Consider the following 17,234-nt stretch of genomic DNA (forward strand, 5'->3'; position numbering starts at 1 on the left):
AAAATTTGAGTAAAATAAATTGATAACCCTGTTGCACAACTATGATAGGTTTTTGTTTAACAGTTTCATCTGTCGAAAATCGAAATACTTGTCATAAATAACTAAAATAAATAAAGAAGCATGTATTTTTAAAATGAGTTTTACTCTCTTATTCATGTACAATACAAATCTTTAAATAATACGCATTTCCTACATAAAACAATTGGATAACAATTTTTAAAGGAATTGTAAAGAAACCAAAAATAATATATTCCACGCTTACAGGCGTCGTTTTAAATAGAATCAGAAAACGGTGTGCCTTTATCACCTGCTTTAATTAAATTTGTGCAGAACTAACATGGACGTCTTTAAAACAAAATTATGATGTTTACAAAGTATGGAAAGAGAAAAATAAATAAAAACAAAGAAGAGTACAGGGAGCATTTTGTGATTGCGTAAGAAGAAGGCACTCAGGCAGCTGTTAAAAGCAGAGGATCTGTAAATTGCGTTGAACAATGCACCTGTGAAATTCCTCAATTCTTGATATCTTTGGCACCTTAGATCACACTATTTCGTAAGAAAGATGTCATTCGTTTGTTCTTGCAGTCTAGCTAGCTAAGACTTACTAGTACCTACGAAAGCCCCTTATAGTCTGATGTTAACAAATGAACACATTTTATGCACTGTTTATTTTCAAACATAACTTATGGATCATGTAGAATTTGAAATGAAATTATGCCTCAATTAAGAAAGATTTATAAAATTTTCTTTTAAAAAATATACTTCTTTGGAATATTGCAGTTATTCTAATTCTCTGTTATTAGAAATTGACGTTATTTGTAGATACTCAAAGCATCTTCTTTGTTTTAAGTGTGTGTAAATTAATGTTATAGTTTACATTTTGTTTTCCGTTTTCAATCCCAAATTACAAATAATTCACTATATAAGCTATGTCATAATCCAATACAATGCTTTCAGGGGAAATTTCATTCTTACTCTCCATTTCAAACAGATCCAGCCATTTCCAGTTCCTTTTATCAATATACTATACACATGTAGCAAAGACCCCGCACTATAAATCCCGGGGAGCTTGAAATAAAAGAAACTACAGAGTCTGTTTTACTAAAAAAGACGTTAATGGTTATCTCACAACAAAGCTTAATTTTATGACACATGTGAAGACTTTCATTTTTCTATCGTCAACTTTCCTTACTTATGCAGCAATATACCTTTGTCACCTGGATGCATACAGTGTTTATATTTCTCAGTTAATTCGATACGGAAGAGCATGCTCTACAAATGAACAATTTCAAAAACGAGGTAATTTATTGTCAAACAAGTTGACGAAGCAAGAACATCAGCAGTTTGTTTAAAGTCGTCAATTCATAAGTACTATGGTCGATACAATGACCTTGCCAGCTAATACAATTAATCATTGAGCCAAATGATGACTGACATCTTTCATTCTCATAGTAAAGCCATTATTTACATAAAATAGAGATTTTTTTGGCATTGAAAATTGTGATTTACCTTTTTTTTTTGTTGGTTAAGCCCCCCCCCCCACTTTCAATTTGCTTTCGACGCCCATGATTACTGTGTATACAATTTATTTCCATCACAATGATAGCTTACTCCTTGTCATGTATTGTCTACTGCACGTGTTTTAAGTTGGATGCTTTGATGGGAAACTCTACATGTAAATGACTGTTACGTCATAATGTGCATTGTAAATACTAAGTAATGGTATTGTTAATATGACTGTTATGTGATATCATAAATACTTCGTAATGATATTGTTATTTTTATAAAATAAATGCCAAGTCATACAATTTTTTTTATATATAATTTATACACACATATTTGGAACATGCCTATTTAAAAAAAAATGTCATGAGAAATACATGTACGCGAGTATATGTTTACTTTTGGAGATAGAAAAGCTATTGAGATAGACATTTAAATTTATACAGTTGTAATTTTACGACAAAATTCCTTTACTATCTAAGTAAAGAGTCTATTCTTTATCGTGTACAAATCTGTAAAGTGTCAGAATATCAAAATTTTAAGAAATCTAACATTTGGCAATTAATTCTCAAAAGTACACGAAGTTAGAAAATGTTATTTATTTCATGTTTCAGAACTTCTATATAAAAAACCCTCATGATAGAATGAATTTTATTCCATTAATATACAATACATAATCACTTTCTTGTATAATAATATGTATATATATATCAAAATGCTAAAAAGGCAAAAGGAGCACAGGCACTTGTTTCGTATACGGGGCACTCCTAATTATTTTTACCTCTGTGGTAAAAATAAGTAGGGGTACCCCGTATACGAAACAAGTGCCTGTGAAATAACGTCATTACGACGTTAAAAAGCATATAGCTCTAACGTCATGATGTAGCATTCATTTAAAAAACAATACCAACTTTAAACGACTGTAAAAAGAAAACTAAAATAGATATTGTCATAAAATGAATTGTTTTATAATCTGCTAATCTTTACACATTATTATGGAAAGTTTTATACATTTTGGTAACAGGGCGTACTTTGGTACTTCGTGGCTTTTGTTCTTTATCATTAAGTCAAATGCTAAATGACTTTTTTTCATATTGATTGCTAGCCCATTATTTACACACTGAGTTGTCCATGGATTTTCCCGTTATTTCCAGATCATGATAAGGAGCACACAGCGGATGTGACCGGTCGGCAGGGGATGTTCACTCCTCCTTGGTACCTGATCCCACCTCTGATGTTTTAGAGGTCCGTATTTGCTCTTCTCCAGTTTTGTATTGTTTAATTGACGTTTTTGCTCGAATACTGTTCGTTATCTCCATATTTCATAGTATACTAAAGATTTTTCATTTTGAGGTAATACATGTATTCTAATACATTGTACAAAATAATTATGCATCAAACAGTTAGAATTAAAAATTTTGTTTTTCATTAAAATTCAATAAATGTTTTTTTTAATAACTTTCAATAAGGAACAATTTCCGACATATGTACATTTTATAGTCTGCTGGCATGGATTTGAAAACATTTCGTATTTAAAGATATAAGTGGAATGAAACATATCAAAGATTTTCACACCTTTTGACCCCCCCCCCCCCCCTGAATTCTTGGCTGTTATAAATCATAATAATGCGGTAATTTTTCATAAATTTTACATTTATTCGTGGTTATACACATATGACGACAAGACTGAGCAACCTTCACTCGGGTTCTCTTCATTGCTAGTTGTGGAATGGTGTTTAAGTACATTGGATTATTAGGCTTTATCGGTAGATCTACCTCAATCGTATACAAAAACAGGGGGTGCTCATTATACAGAAAATCAAAGATTTTACGGCGTTAGAGGGGGAGTCGGAATGATTAAAATCGCTTGATCCACAAGATATACTTTGCCCTTTTAACGAGCACTTTTTGGAAATATCATGCAATTGCATCTAGACAGACAATAGTTTATCTAAACCTATTAGAGAAATCCTGTTGAATGATTACGACTAACCTATTGCAATATATTTTGTTCTTCGTTTATTCTTTATAATTGCACCGTCTGTATGAATGGAACATCTTTTGCCATGGTTCGTGAGATGGAGACACATAGGGCGCTCTTTCATCTAAGAATTATATACATTCTATTGTTTGTTTTGTCCGCCACCAGCATTGCAGCACTTTGGATTTCGTTGGAGGCTTATACCGAACTAAAACGGTTGAATGAGGCCAGATGGTCGAACTTTCCCTTCAGCCATGGCGGAAATAACAGCGAGGATGAGACCCAGAGATCCAAAAGGAACAACCTGGAGCCACCGGAAATGTACCAAGACGTCACCTTCTCCGGGCTGTCCTCATCCTACGACTTCTACTCCTCGGTGAGTACAATCATTTTTCTTGTTGCGTTTGTTAACTTGAGTAACATTTGTATATTTAAAATATCGTATAAGTAGAATTTTTAGCGAGGATTTAATTTTGGCATTATTAGCGAGGGTCATGAGATCGCTTAAATTGAATACCGCTTAAAATCAATTGCATTTTATTTGTAATAGCTGCTTAAGTAAGCATTTTAAAAGCGCTAGGTTTAACTGTCGCTAAAAATAAATTCCCAATTTTTAAGAAGAAATCGCTAAATAAGCTTCTCGCTAAAATTTCTACTTATACGGTACATGTATGATACTATAGCAATAGTTTGAATCCATTGCCTTTTAATGCATATTGAGACTGCGTAGTTTACAATTACTGATTTGCATTACCAGAATTAAGATGTAGGTGCTATTTTTTTTTTAATATAAAAAGGGTCGCTTTATAAAGAGCAAAAAATTAGATAAATGAAGGATATAGAGATAATGAACAGTATTCAATTTAAAGTCCATAAAACAATACAAATTAGGAGCAGAGCAAACACGGACCCTCGAAACATCAGAAGTGGGATCAGGTGCCATGAAGGAGTGATGAATTGGTCATAATAAAAGAATAAGCTCCTTGGCGTGTGTTGAGAATTACTTATTTTCACTTGATTTCGTTGTTTTCGTGTTCGTGAAAAAAACCCTGTATCAGTTAACCCTGTTTAGAATGTCACATGTATTGATGTCTGCATATTTTTTAATAAATCATATTTGACTATTCTTAACCTGATATAATATTAGTTTGCTTTATCATTTTTATATGATATAATACCGATCCAATTTGAAATGGACATTATAAAATATTGGAATAATATAATGATATGATAATTTATTGCTATACCTTTATATCATTGTACGATAAAATATTTTTTTTCACATATTTCTCACAGTCTATTGGTAGCAGTGGTATCTTGTTCTGTCCTCCACAATTTTAATTTTCTTTGAGGGATCTTTATACAAATTCGCTATGATGTTAGATATCGACTATTTTTAAAATTTTATCACAGGGTTAATCATTCTGTAAGAATGGATATGGGTGAACAAAGTGTGCAGAAAGACTATAATTTCATATTTATAAGAATCATATTCATTTTGTTAATTAAGCATTTACAGTAAAATTTTTATGGTAAATTTTATAAAATTATGATAAACAAAACTTCGAGAGAAAAAAATAAATCAGTTATTTAAAAAATAGAGTGGTATTCGTGGGGTTTGAACTATAATGATAACTCCTGTTGAATACATTCAAATTTGGGTCGTGATATAACCTTTGATTAAACAAATATTTTCGGATGAAATGTGAATGTTGTGTATTAAAAGTGTATTTAAAGATATATTTGGTCTTTGCTCCTTGATTTATTAATTAAAAAATGTGCATTTTTGTGAGAACTTTGAAGATAAATTTTGAATGGAAAGACGACCTACTCGAGTTATCGAAAAATCGTGTTATACCATGAGAAAATGATCTTTTTGCCTTTTTGTGTATATACTATTTCATATGCAAATAATTTTAATTTTGGTGAGATTTTTGCAAGTTGTGAAAATTTTACCTAAAGTAGGCTTTAATGTTAGTTGATAAAACAAATTTTTTATAAGTAAGATTTAATTTAGGTTTAAAACGTATTTCTCTTTTGGCAAACGCTACACATGCTTAATTTATACAAAACTAAGACACAACTGTTTTTAAATATTTAATCATGATAATATATAAACTCGAAATTATCAGCAGTCCTCTTTGTTCATGTGGAAAGTATGAAGAGAGATCAATGTTGATCATTATTATTTCTTTTGCTTGTAGAAATTATGCAAATGATAGAAACAATCTTTTCAAACACGAACAAGTTATTATGGGGTGATAAAGATTTGCGTGTATTAACTAATAAAAATATTTTTGATGCTGTCCATAAATTTATTGATGAAAAATGCAGATTTTAAATTGATTTCAATTGTTATTCACTTATATCACTTGAAAATATTATATTTTAATATTTTAATTGCATGACATATTGTTTTATATAGGGAGAGGGACGAGGTACGAACCATGTTTCTAATCCTTTTGATTCATTTAATAAAATATGTTTAAAAAACAATATAATTTTTATCATAATTGTCGCACTATAGGCCTTCTGAACGCCCTGTAGCTGCTCACTTATATATGTTCTTTTTAATAATCAATTAAACATCCATTGTTCCGTGATCCAACATCGAATTGCACGAGATAAACAAAGGCATCTAAGATATTGGAACTAGAAAACCTGAATCAACAATACCTTGCTTAAACGTGTTGTATCAAAAAACTTCTCTTGATAAGATTTTTTACTGGAAAAATATTCCAAGTGTTATAATAACTGGAGAAAGCATCTATCAAGGGCAATGTCTGATAAGCAAGCGCTCACAGATCTCTTCCATAAACAAAATGGAGGCTCAAGGTGATCTGGCTTTGCACATCAAAATTATATACTTACTTATTGCTGGAAATACGTGCCTTACTGGTATTCTGTTTGTTACAAGCAGAAATAGTTGTTTTCACGATGACCAGACGATAAATATTTACTCAAGGTACGAAGATAAATTACGCGGGAAATCTAACCGTCTGCGGCGTAATAGTATGTTCATAGTCGATAATGTGGTGAGTAAAAAGAAATAATGTAAGAGTATGACTTTATCTTGTTTGGAATATGGTCTGATGAATTAAGCAAATTTAACGTGTTTAATGAGTTTAGCAATTTTGAAAAACTATTAATATCGGTTTTCCTGTCATCATAGAAGGCTATGATAATTATAAAACTGGTAAAATTTGTTGAATTCTAAAATGTTTTTCATTTTTTTTTAGACCATTGACTACAGATTTTGCAGGAAAGTAATCTCGGACTGTGATCTTAGAACTCCGGGTAAGAAAGTTCATTAAATACAGATACTTCTCTCGCTTTGTCGGTTTAATAGCACTCATAGAGTGTAATAAAGGGTCCTTTTAAACATCTAATTTTAGTATCTTAGTATCTTTTTCTTCATTTCAGTTATTCCTGGACCTCCTGGATCTAAAGGGGAAAAGGGTAATTTTCCCAAATAATTTGATAAACACCAATTACTGCTAGTATATATTCAAGCATGAAGTAATAAAAATACATGGAGAAAGTTAACTTTAAAATATCGAGATCGACATAAATAAAGAATAATATAATTTAAACACTTGAATAATATTATCCATCAAATATTATACATCTCTGAAAAATACGTAATATCACCATAAAAGCTTATTACTTCTTTGTCAGGAGAGCCAGGGATCGATGGTAAAGGAGTAAAAGGGTGTAAGGGAGAAAAGGGGGAAGAGGGTGAGTATAATTTTATTGTGTGCAGTGTTTGGGATGCATTGGTGCATTCAAAAATACTAACATATATTCCCTACGATGTCATGTAGCGGATATTTGGAATGATTCAAGTAAGGTTTATATCTTCTGCGTGTATCTAAAAGGATATTTGATAATTTTGATTTCTTAATTAATATTATGACTTTAAAGAAATTAAAAATTTAAGACTATACATGTATATTTTTAACTATATTCAATTTTTACTCTCTCTCTCTCTCTCTCTCTCTCTCTCTCTCTCTCTCTCTCTCTCTCTCTCTCTCTCTCTCTCTCTCTCTGAAAAGATCACCTAAAACATGTAAAAACAAATTAAAAACATTGTCATGGGTAAAAATGTATCTACCATTATCGGGCAAACGCCATGATTGTGAAACCATAAAAATCTGTAGACAATTCAGTGTGTAATTTTAAACATGATCTATATATTTACCAACTGGCATATAAAACTAAGTCAGCTTCCCGCTTATTGATAATGGACTCAATGATAAATTGTATTTGCTGACAGGATCATTGTATCGACCAAAGAATGTGCAAAATGATGACTTTAAGCGAGACAGTAGAGATCTTTGATTATTCAAATTGTTTGCATGTCAATAGCTTGCCTCGTTTGAGAAATTGTACGTACATTGTACGTTGAGCAAACCCATGTGTATTGAATCAGTTGGGCTCATATGCAATTGATAAGGGTATAAATGTATTGCTACACAAGTATGGGAAGTTTACGATAGAAAAATTGAAAGTTGTCAAGTTTATCATTAAGTTTCGTTGTTATATTACCATTAAGGTCTTTATCTACTAAAATATCTGAACACTAAACAGATGTATCTTTACCTTGGATATAAACAGTCGACATACTCGACAGTCCTGAATGGATATGAAATAATTTTTATGGATAACGCGTCTTCAATATATCTAGATTAGAATTCGAATTGAAAGCCACAGAAATTGTTTTATTCTTATGTGTGTTTGTTTGAATAGTTGTTATTTAAAAGTCCATTCCTTCACGTGATTATAATTAAAAGTTAACTTTTTAGGTATACCAGGATTGCCTGGTAAGTATATATCTTATTCCGAATTTTATAACATGAATTATTCAACCTGTCTTAAAAGCAAGCATATCATTCGATATATATGTATCTCCACCATGTATAAAGTTGTAACACAACCGAAAAAAAAATGTTTGAGGTTTAAAAGTATCTGAAATTCTAAACCAATACAGTAAGAAGTTACTCAGATGTGCCTTTGTCGTGTTTGTAGGTAAAAGAGGAGACAACGGTAAGAACACTGTATTCTTCAGTAAATATTTCCTTCATATCTCGATATTTCCACTAAAAAGATCTACATAAGTTATATATTGAAATGAGTTAGAAAGATTTATTAAGGTGTATAATGAACTTACCAAATATTCATTTTGTTCGAGAAAGTTTTTTTTAAAAAACTAGTATAATTTCTTTCATGTATGGAACGTGATTCTTTTCAGGTATACTAGGAGAAAAAGGTAAACCACCTCCACTTTTTATAATCTGTTATATATTCTGCTATAAATACATGTTTTAATGGACAGTGATCTACCTCAAAAAAAATCTTTAAACCATAGAAGCTTACTTCATTAACAACATATTTTACCAATTTTATATACATGTATTACCATATGTAGTTTAATTAAAAGTAACCACGAAGAAGTATTCAAACTAAACTTTTTTTTATTCAATCATAAGTTTTCTATTTCTATTCCTTGACGTCTTTTTATGGTGCATTTTCTAGCTATAATATCCCAGCACAAATATCGTTATGGTTAGCGTTTTTGTTATCGTTTTTCGTCAAATGGTGCTCTGCATCACAAGCCTCGTGCGATGGATATTTTCTAGGTATTTTTTTTTCACCATCAATGCTGTTATGATAATTTATTACAAATTTCATTCCATCACTTGATATTCTAAAACCATTTCTTCTTTTTTTATTTCATAAATGTTTTGCTTTGGCTATTTTCTTCCTATTTTATTCACTATTGTCATTTTTAACTATAACTGAATTTCTCAGTTATAAAGCCTTGCATCAACAAATTTATGCCATGACAAGGATTGTAAGAGTTGTTTTCCAAGTTATTGTATTTCGTCACAAATATTGCTATTTCTAATTTGCAGGTGAACCAGGGCTATCAGGTTTACCAGGTGAGCTTTATTTATTCGTTTTTAAGGTTAAACAAAAACAGTCGAATTATATTTGCTTGCTATTTAGCCTAACTACAAGTCAGTGTGTGTATTTTGCCAATGAAAAATGTATTTATTTAAACATACCTTACATAAGATCAAAATAATTTCAAAATAATAATAAAATGTATCACATACTCATTCCTTTTTGGTGAAGTAATATAAGATATATTTCAGGTCTAAAAGGAGATAGAGGTAAGATTTTGCAGTCTTTTTCTATATATGACGAAATAAACAATAAGTGAATAAATAGTACAAAAAATGGTATAGTAAATAAATTATTGTAGGCCTAAAAGAAAAGATGGCAAAAGTGTGTTTTGGGTATCGTTAAAAATTGAATATACATGTAGGTGTATAACACAAAATGAGTTTTACCGTAAGAGTGTATTTTCAAAGCATTTTTAAAGCGCATATTTTTCGTTTAATAGTATAGTTACCGGATGCTAACTTATAACTTGTGTCTAAATGTCTTTTTGCTTTGGATGTCAGTAGTACAAATACAGAAGTAACATTCTGTATCACTAACCACCAGTTTTGTAGACTTACCAATAACTGTCCAGATATATAGAGGATATCTATATTGTGTGATTTGATATTGGCTTTATCCAACGAGTTGAAATGGTGTACAGTATATGTTCGCGAGGCTTGCCGAGCGAATATACACCATTTCAACGAGTTGGATAAAGCCAATATCAAATCACACAATTATACATGTTCTATTTATCTCATACGACTTTCGTTTAACAAAACTTTGAGACTTCCCCTGCGGAAATACATGCTAATTCAAATTGATGACGTATAACTTGATGACGTAGCACCGTTGATGTTGACATGCCTCGAAAGAAAGTAGATCGTGTTCAAAATTTAGAATTTTTGCTATCTGTGTCTTTGAAAACATGTGACAATTGCTGGAGCTTTACATCAAGCGAACTTCTGACTGAAAGTTGTAAGGACCATGGGATCATGAAAATTAACTCTTCAATGTACGGTGGCAGTACAAAAAGTGCTAGGCAAGGCTATTGTTGGTCCATGGCAAGTTAAACCTACATTACTCATGTTACTAGGTAGGCATACGTAGTATAATATAAGAAAGCATTTATTGAAGATGTTAAAGGAATATTTATATAACAACAACTTAATTGTTAGGCTTTACTTTCTCCGAAAACGGTTTAAAGGGAGGGGATGTAACCTCCGTCTTGAAGTAGCCAATACAGCATGATTCAGGTACCTTGATAAAAGAAGACACTTCTTTTACATCTACGTGTTTTTTTCTTGCTTTTAGCGACATTATTGATCTTATCATTCATTTTATAAGGTCAATAATTTCCACAAATAAAAGAAGAAGGTACGGTTTGGGCTTTATTGTGCCCTAAAATTTAATGTTTTTAAAAAGTTGTGAAATTGGCTTTAATAATAGTTAGTAGATGAATATGATAAATCATTAAAGAATACGGCATGATGGAGGACCATTCTGAAAATATGACGTCACAAATTCGGTAGATTTCTAAGTTTGGTGCAGAAAAGCCTCAGAATGACTCATTTCTGTGCTTATTTTCCTTTAGAAAATAGTGTCTGCCACCGTCGCCCACTTCAATTTTTGGATATATTATGTAAACTGCTTTGAAAAATCACATATATCAAAATCTTTCTGGGCGACGGTGGCAGAGTATGTTTTCTGGAAGAAAATTTCACTGAAAATTAATGTCTTCTGCAACTTTTTAAGAAAATACGGGAAAATGTACCAGTTAATGACGTCACAATTAGCATACAGGAGGTCAAATGAGAAAAACAATTTGAGTATTCTTATTGCATGGAATTCCTATGATTCAGAAAGAATGAATTTTAATTTCTTAAATCACTTTCATATTTTTGGAAAAATACAGGGCTTAATTTGTATTGAAAGTGTACCTTCTTCTTTCAATAAAATAAAATCTCGAAGCGAGGGATCGTGTCAAAACCGGAAGTGTTATTGATAAAGCATCTACCCGTGGATAAAGCATAGGTTTATCCAACGGGCTGTATCATCCACACGTATGAGATAAAAAGTTTTATCTCATACGTGTGGGTGATACAGGCCGTTGGATAAACTTATACTTTATCAACGGGTAGATGCTTTATCAATAGCACTTCCGGTTTTGACACGATCCCTCGCTTCAAGATTTTATTTAATTGAAACTTTTATTTGTGAAAATTATTGCCCTTATAGAATGAATGATAAAGGGCAGTAATGTTGTTAAAAGCAAGAAAAAGACTCGTATATGTCAAAGAAGTGTCTTATTTTATCAAGAACCTGTATTGGCTACTTGAAGACAGATGTTACACCCCCCCCCTTAAATCGTTTTCGGAAAAGGTAAAGACTAGCAGTTAGATTGTTGTTATAAGATTCCTGTAATATCTTCAATAATGCTTTCTTATATTATACAACGTATGCCTACCTAGTACATGTAATGTAAGTGTAGCTTACCATGGATCAGCAATGAGTCTACAAAGCCTTGACCAGCACTTTTTGTACTGCCACCGTACATTGAAGAGTTAATTTTCACGATCCCATGGTCCTTACAACTTTCAGTCAGACGTTGGTTTAATGTAAAGATCCAGCAATTGTCTCATAATGTTTTCAAAGACGCAGATAGCAAAAATTTTAACTTTTGAACACGGTCTACTTTCTTTCGAAGCATGTCAACGTCAACGGTGCTACGTCATCAAGTTATACGTCATCGATTTGAATTGGCAATCATTCATGTAGTTTTGCAGGGGAAGTCTCAAAGTTTTGTTAAAACGAAAGTTGTATGAGATAAATAGAACATCTATAATTGTGTGATTTGATATTGGCTTTATCCAACTCATTGAAATGGTGTATATTCGCTCGGCAAGCCTCGCGAATATATACACCATTTCAACTCGTTGGATAAAGCCAATATCAAATCACACAATATAGATATCCTCTATATATTAAGTGTATTTATGTATATAAAGGAATTTATGGGATCTAAATGTGCAAAGTTTTTGTATTCACAAACACTTGCTTTATCATGTTAATAGCTGCAGAACAGAGCTGCAAATGTGCTTCAGGTACATGCGAACTGAGTTATTCATTATTGCCCGCATTTGAGAGCACATAACCTTCGACAGTTTGTATAAAGATACACACACCTGGCTATCCATCAAATTATAGTTTTGTATGCCCATACATTTTTTTAAAATTTATTCTATTCTGTCAAGACTTATCATTTATTGTAAATGTTTAATTTTTTCGGATAGTAAAGATATTTGAATATGTCCAAAGCTGTTCAAGTTGTTTACTTGCTTAGTTTACACTTGCAGGCGTCCCAGGCCTTATGGGTATACCAGGTAATCATTGTTTCTTATTTATAAAAGAAATATTTATTTTATCGTGTACTAGTAGTTTGCATGTGACAACAAATTTATTAAAAATCAAATATTTTGAATTCGTAACCTTTCAAAAATCATCAATTTTACAAGATTCTTTCGTTATATTTTCTTATAAAAGATGCTGAAGTTGAATAAATTTCTAAATGTAAAAACATATGCAAGAAGATATGTAAAAGTCGCCCTTTATTCTTTCAGGGTTACCCGGTATGAAAGGTAAATAAATATATTTATAAATAAACATATCAATACATTTCTTACTTAATTGTAGAGAATTCGGAATACTGAGTATTAAAATAATCTTATAATTCTATCCTTCTTCCAAAGTTTTCTAGTGAAGAAAAAATACTTTTTTTCTTAATTTTATAGGAGAAAAGGGGGAAAATGGTAAGTTCTTATTTGTTCTTGCAATTTAAAATACAGTACTTATAAGCTAGATAATTGCCTTTTATTCCAAAAACTTCGGGCACTGAACGTTAATGTAAATATTGTACAGTTGTGCATATATAACAAAGTTGGACACTCGGCAAATAAAGGTTTAGGGTATTGTGGATGTATATTAAAGGCTCAAAAGAAAAAGAAAAGTTCTAAATAACCCTTGCTTCGTTCCACTGTAATGCATTTTTTTTTAAGAAATAAATTTCTTAACATCTCCACTTACCTAAGAATTTTGCTAAATTTTCTGAAGTTTCCGGTAACAACAAAGTGTATATGAAGCTAGTTTTTTTTTATTTTCCCAAACCATTAACTTCGTGTGGCCTTGTTAAGAATGATGCCCCTGTACAAAAGAAAAAAAAGTTTATCACTGAAGGAATTAGTGGTTGATTTAGTGTTTAGTGAGATCATTATGTATATATTGGAGATCTCCAATAGTAGATTTCTTTTGCATCTTTTATATTTGTCAACAAAGGTTATAAAGTAAGAATATTCTTACATTGATGAAAATTAGTAAATGACTGATTGAAATTAATAAAACATAAGTAAATTTATTTATTTATTTGTTTTCAGGGAGCCCTGGACCTGAGGGACCAAGAGGTTGAGCCAAGCTTCCTTCACTTAACATTTAATTTAAATCCTTACGTTGTAGTCTCTGTGAGATACTCTGAATGAAATTATAAATGTCTTAGATATTACAGTAGTATTTTCGATGGTATTATCTATGTACAACCACATAATTCATCAGCTTTTGATCATCGAATGAATAACAAACCTGCTGATAATATTTTCCTTTCTTTTCTTTTTGATAAAAATATAAGATTGCAAAAGTAACCCTGATATCAATGATTCTCTTAATCGATTTCAGGTTACCCCGGATATCCTGGTGAGAACTTAATTAGCGTACGGCTTTACACTACCTATAGAGCCACTAACAAGACCGATAAAAGTTCAACAAGAACAAAAGTTCAACAAGATACTTAATTATCTTAAATGCATTAAATTCATGTTTTCAAAAATAATAATGAACAATTTGAACACTTTTTTTTCAAATTATGAAACATGTAAGGAAAGAAAAAATTATATCATATAAAAAAAGTTAAAAAAAAAACAAATTTCCAAGACATTGAAAAATAATACTTTATAATCGGTTATTTCTGTAATACTCTCAAAAAACGTAAATAAATTCAATAATAAAAACTTCTATAAGTTCTGTCAATCAGTCCCCAATCCACCGTTGATATGTTGATGATGTTTTCTTTGATCAGGTAAGCAAGGCGACGTAGGACAAAAAGGTGACCCGGGTGCTACCGGTCCAAAAGGAAAAAGAGGCATCCCTGGTCGAAAAGGAGACGTGGGTTCAAGAGGAAGTAGGGGTTTCCCTGGTAAGAAAGGAGAAATGGGAGGGACTGGATCCAAAGGAGACCAAGGGGATATAGGTCCTAGGGGTGAAAGGGGTGTTTCCGGTCCTAAGGGTGAGCGTGGAGATACCGGTGAAAAAGGCGAACGGGGAGAGAAGGGGTCACCTGGAAAAGCCTGGTCTCCAACATCAAATGACACGTGTCTCTGTTCCTGCACTTACATCGGTAAGCAGTATTACATTCAAAGCCAAACATCTTCTGTTAATAAACAATCTAAGAATGAAAGCTGTGAATTTACTGAATCAACAATGGGTTTCTCTTGGTCTTAATTAGTATATATCTGGTAATGCAAAATTTGTCAAGGTCACTTCCGTTAGACTGGTCAAAGTGTAATATAAATAGGAAAGAACCGTTATCCAAAATACAGTGGTAAGGCAATCTGTGGGAATAAAACAAACCTCTAAATCATTCAGAGGTGGGATGTAGAGAGGAATAGAATAGAATTTATATCCAAATTAGGGCCTCATGTGGCATGACATAGAACATTTATGATTACATATAAATACACATAAATCACATAAGTACAATATACATGTATACCTAATTAGCTCGTTGTACAGTTTGAAAAGTAATATAATGGTATGATGGCTACAGTGTAACTTATTAAAACAACTCATTGTTCAGCTTATTTAATACATTATAATGACACAAATTGAAAAAAATATACATACATGTATATATGCTGCTGTAAAGGTTAGTAAACTGAACATTTATGCAATATAATGAATGCAACATAATGAGTGGAAAATAAGTTACATCAAAGGTGTGTGGATATATAAACTATTTAAAATGTATTTGTTATAGGATAGTATAATTACACATTGTAATGCAACCTTTCATATTTTACAACAGCATCCCCCACAGAGAATTCTCTTTCAGAGGAAGAAACGACTACTGATGTTGTGGCATGCTCACGTATGTTTTAATTAGTAATTTGCTCAATAAAATATTCTTTGCATTTACAATTGAAGTACATGTAGTCCAAAATTATGTTATTTAGTAAACTGTGTAAACTATTTTCATAACCAGCATCACCCACAACAACCAGCAGTTCGACAACAACGACAACAATTCCAACAACAACAACTAGCAGCACAACAACAACAACCGTGGCCACCACCTCAACAACTCTTGTCCCAACGACACCGAAGCCGAGGAAAAGTTGTCAGTATCAACTCATATCCTAGTATGCCACTGTAATTATAAATAATTTGTGTGCTAATGCATATAATCTTTGAATGTTGATCCGAATACTCTTGTTTCAGATTGTGTCATAAAGAAAATTGGAATTCCGTTCTTCAAAACGAAGTCTGGGTCGTTGAAGGGATGTTGGATGAGAGATCCTTTAATGACGTCACAGAAAATCTGGGTCACAGAGGGAGTGAGTGGACAGTATCTCACAGAGTATTCATCTACAGAGGAAAGCAAGGAAACATTCATGTATAACTTAACTCAGTTTATGTACCAAGGAACGGACCATGTAGTGTACAATGGTACATTTTGTTACCATTGGAAAGGTACCCTAAAAATAGTTTGTTATGATCTCCGTTTACGTGCTGTAGTAATGGCGTTTGACGTGATCAATTCAAATTACGAAGGGGATACGACTCTGTACAAAGATAGTAATTCCTATTTTGACTTGGAAGCAGATGACAATGGCCTGTGGCTTATATACACTGAGAAAAATGACGTGGATAATATATATGTTCTTCATTTTTACCCTGGGACCTTAAGAGAGTACAGACGCATAAAAGTTCCTGTGAAAGTTCAGGAGTATGGGAATGGATTTATATCCTGTGGAATTCTGTACCTGGTGTCGAGTTCTACAGTTCAGAGAACGACTATCCAATCTGCTTACGATTTATTCAAAATGGAGTCTATATCATTATCTTTAAATTTTATTAATCCTTATGCAGGAACTTCTATGATAAGTTTCTTTTATGATAGAAATCCAAGAAATTGTAGACTATTAGGATGGGACAGCGGGCGCCTGATTGATTATCAAATACTGTTTCGGTGACATGTGTAGCAAGAGATCACTTAACATAGTCTGTATGTCTGTCAGTATGAGACAACATATTATTTGGTATGAAAACATCTGCAAAACACCATAGTACATGTAACTGACGTTGACAATTTATTTGGCTTTTTGACTATCCTTGTGTATCCAATCCTTTGTGAGGGGTGGGAAAATGGTATTTAAGGTAGGATTCTTCTCATATTTCTTGTATTTAAAAATTGATGAAATTTTCACAGAATCAAAAGGACAATATCACTAAGTGAAAGTATCAGTGAGATTAAATTTGACCGTTTAATATTAGAGGCAAGGTCAGGTCAAGGTCATTACCTTTTTCCTGGACATTAAAAATAAAAAAAATACAGTTTCCATTCATGCTATACCTACTTGTAATTCAAAAGATTGAATGGGTTCTTTTTGCATAAAAAAGATACCACCATATGGGGCCTATAAGATGATATTAACAAAATGAATGGATAATTTAAATAAAATGGATATTTGCTAAT

The 17,234-nt window shown here is 31.9% G+C and overlaps 1 protein-coding gene across 2 annotated transcripts; it reads left to right on the plus strand.

The window, feature by feature from the left end:
- Positions 1-3,548: 3,548 nt before the first annotated feature.
- Positions 3,549-17,040, plus strand: LOC134228640 (collagen alpha-1(II) chain-like). 2 transcript variants are annotated; one of them, XM_062710318.1, is made up of 18 exons: positions 3,549-3,860; positions 6,724-6,781; positions 6,908-6,943; positions 7,163-7,222; positions 8,290-8,307; positions 8,513-8,530; positions 8,736-8,753; positions 9,400-9,426; positions 9,643-9,660; positions 12,790-12,816; positions 13,054-13,071; positions 13,225-13,242; positions 13,864-13,890; positions 14,159-14,176; positions 14,559-14,876; positions 15,564-15,626; positions 15,741-15,875; positions 15,977-17,040. In XM_062710318.1, the coding sequence occupies exons 1-18, from the start codon at positions 3,549-3,551 to the stop codon at positions 16,729-16,731; spliced, it is 1,944 nt and encodes a 647-aa protein (XP_062566302.1). In that variant the 3' UTR covers positions 16,732-17,040. The 2 variants fall into 2 exon arrangements, with proteins under 2 accessions (XP_062566302.1, XP_062566304.1); XM_062710320.1 differs by lacking the exon at positions 3,549-3,860 and adding an exon at positions 6,171-6,519.
- Positions 17,041-17,234: the final 194 nt, after the last annotated feature.

This window comes from Saccostrea cucullata, unplaced genomic scaffold (assembly GCF_032062105.1).
Source record: "Saccostrea cucullata isolate Sc308-1 unplaced genomic scaffold, CSIRO_AGI_Scuc_v1 ctg547, whole genome shotgun sequence".
Lineage (NCBI taxonomy): Eukaryota > Metazoa > Mollusca > Bivalvia > Ostreida > Ostreidae > Saccostrea > Saccostrea cuccullata.

Bases quoted from the DNA above. Each gene is read 5' to 3' on its own strand.
- LOC134228640 (XM_062710318.1), top strand. From the start codon at position 3,549: ATGAATGGAACATCTTTTGCCATGGTTCGTGAGATGGAGACACATAGG. The intron at 3,861-6,723 runs GTGAGTACAATC...ATTTTTTTTTAG, and splicing joins CCTACGACTTCTACTCCTCG to ACCATTGACTACAGATTTTG. The intron at 6,944-7,162 runs GTAATTTTCCCA...CTTCTTTGTCAG, and splicing joins TGGATCTAAAGGGGAAAAGG to GAGAGCCAGGGATCGATGGT.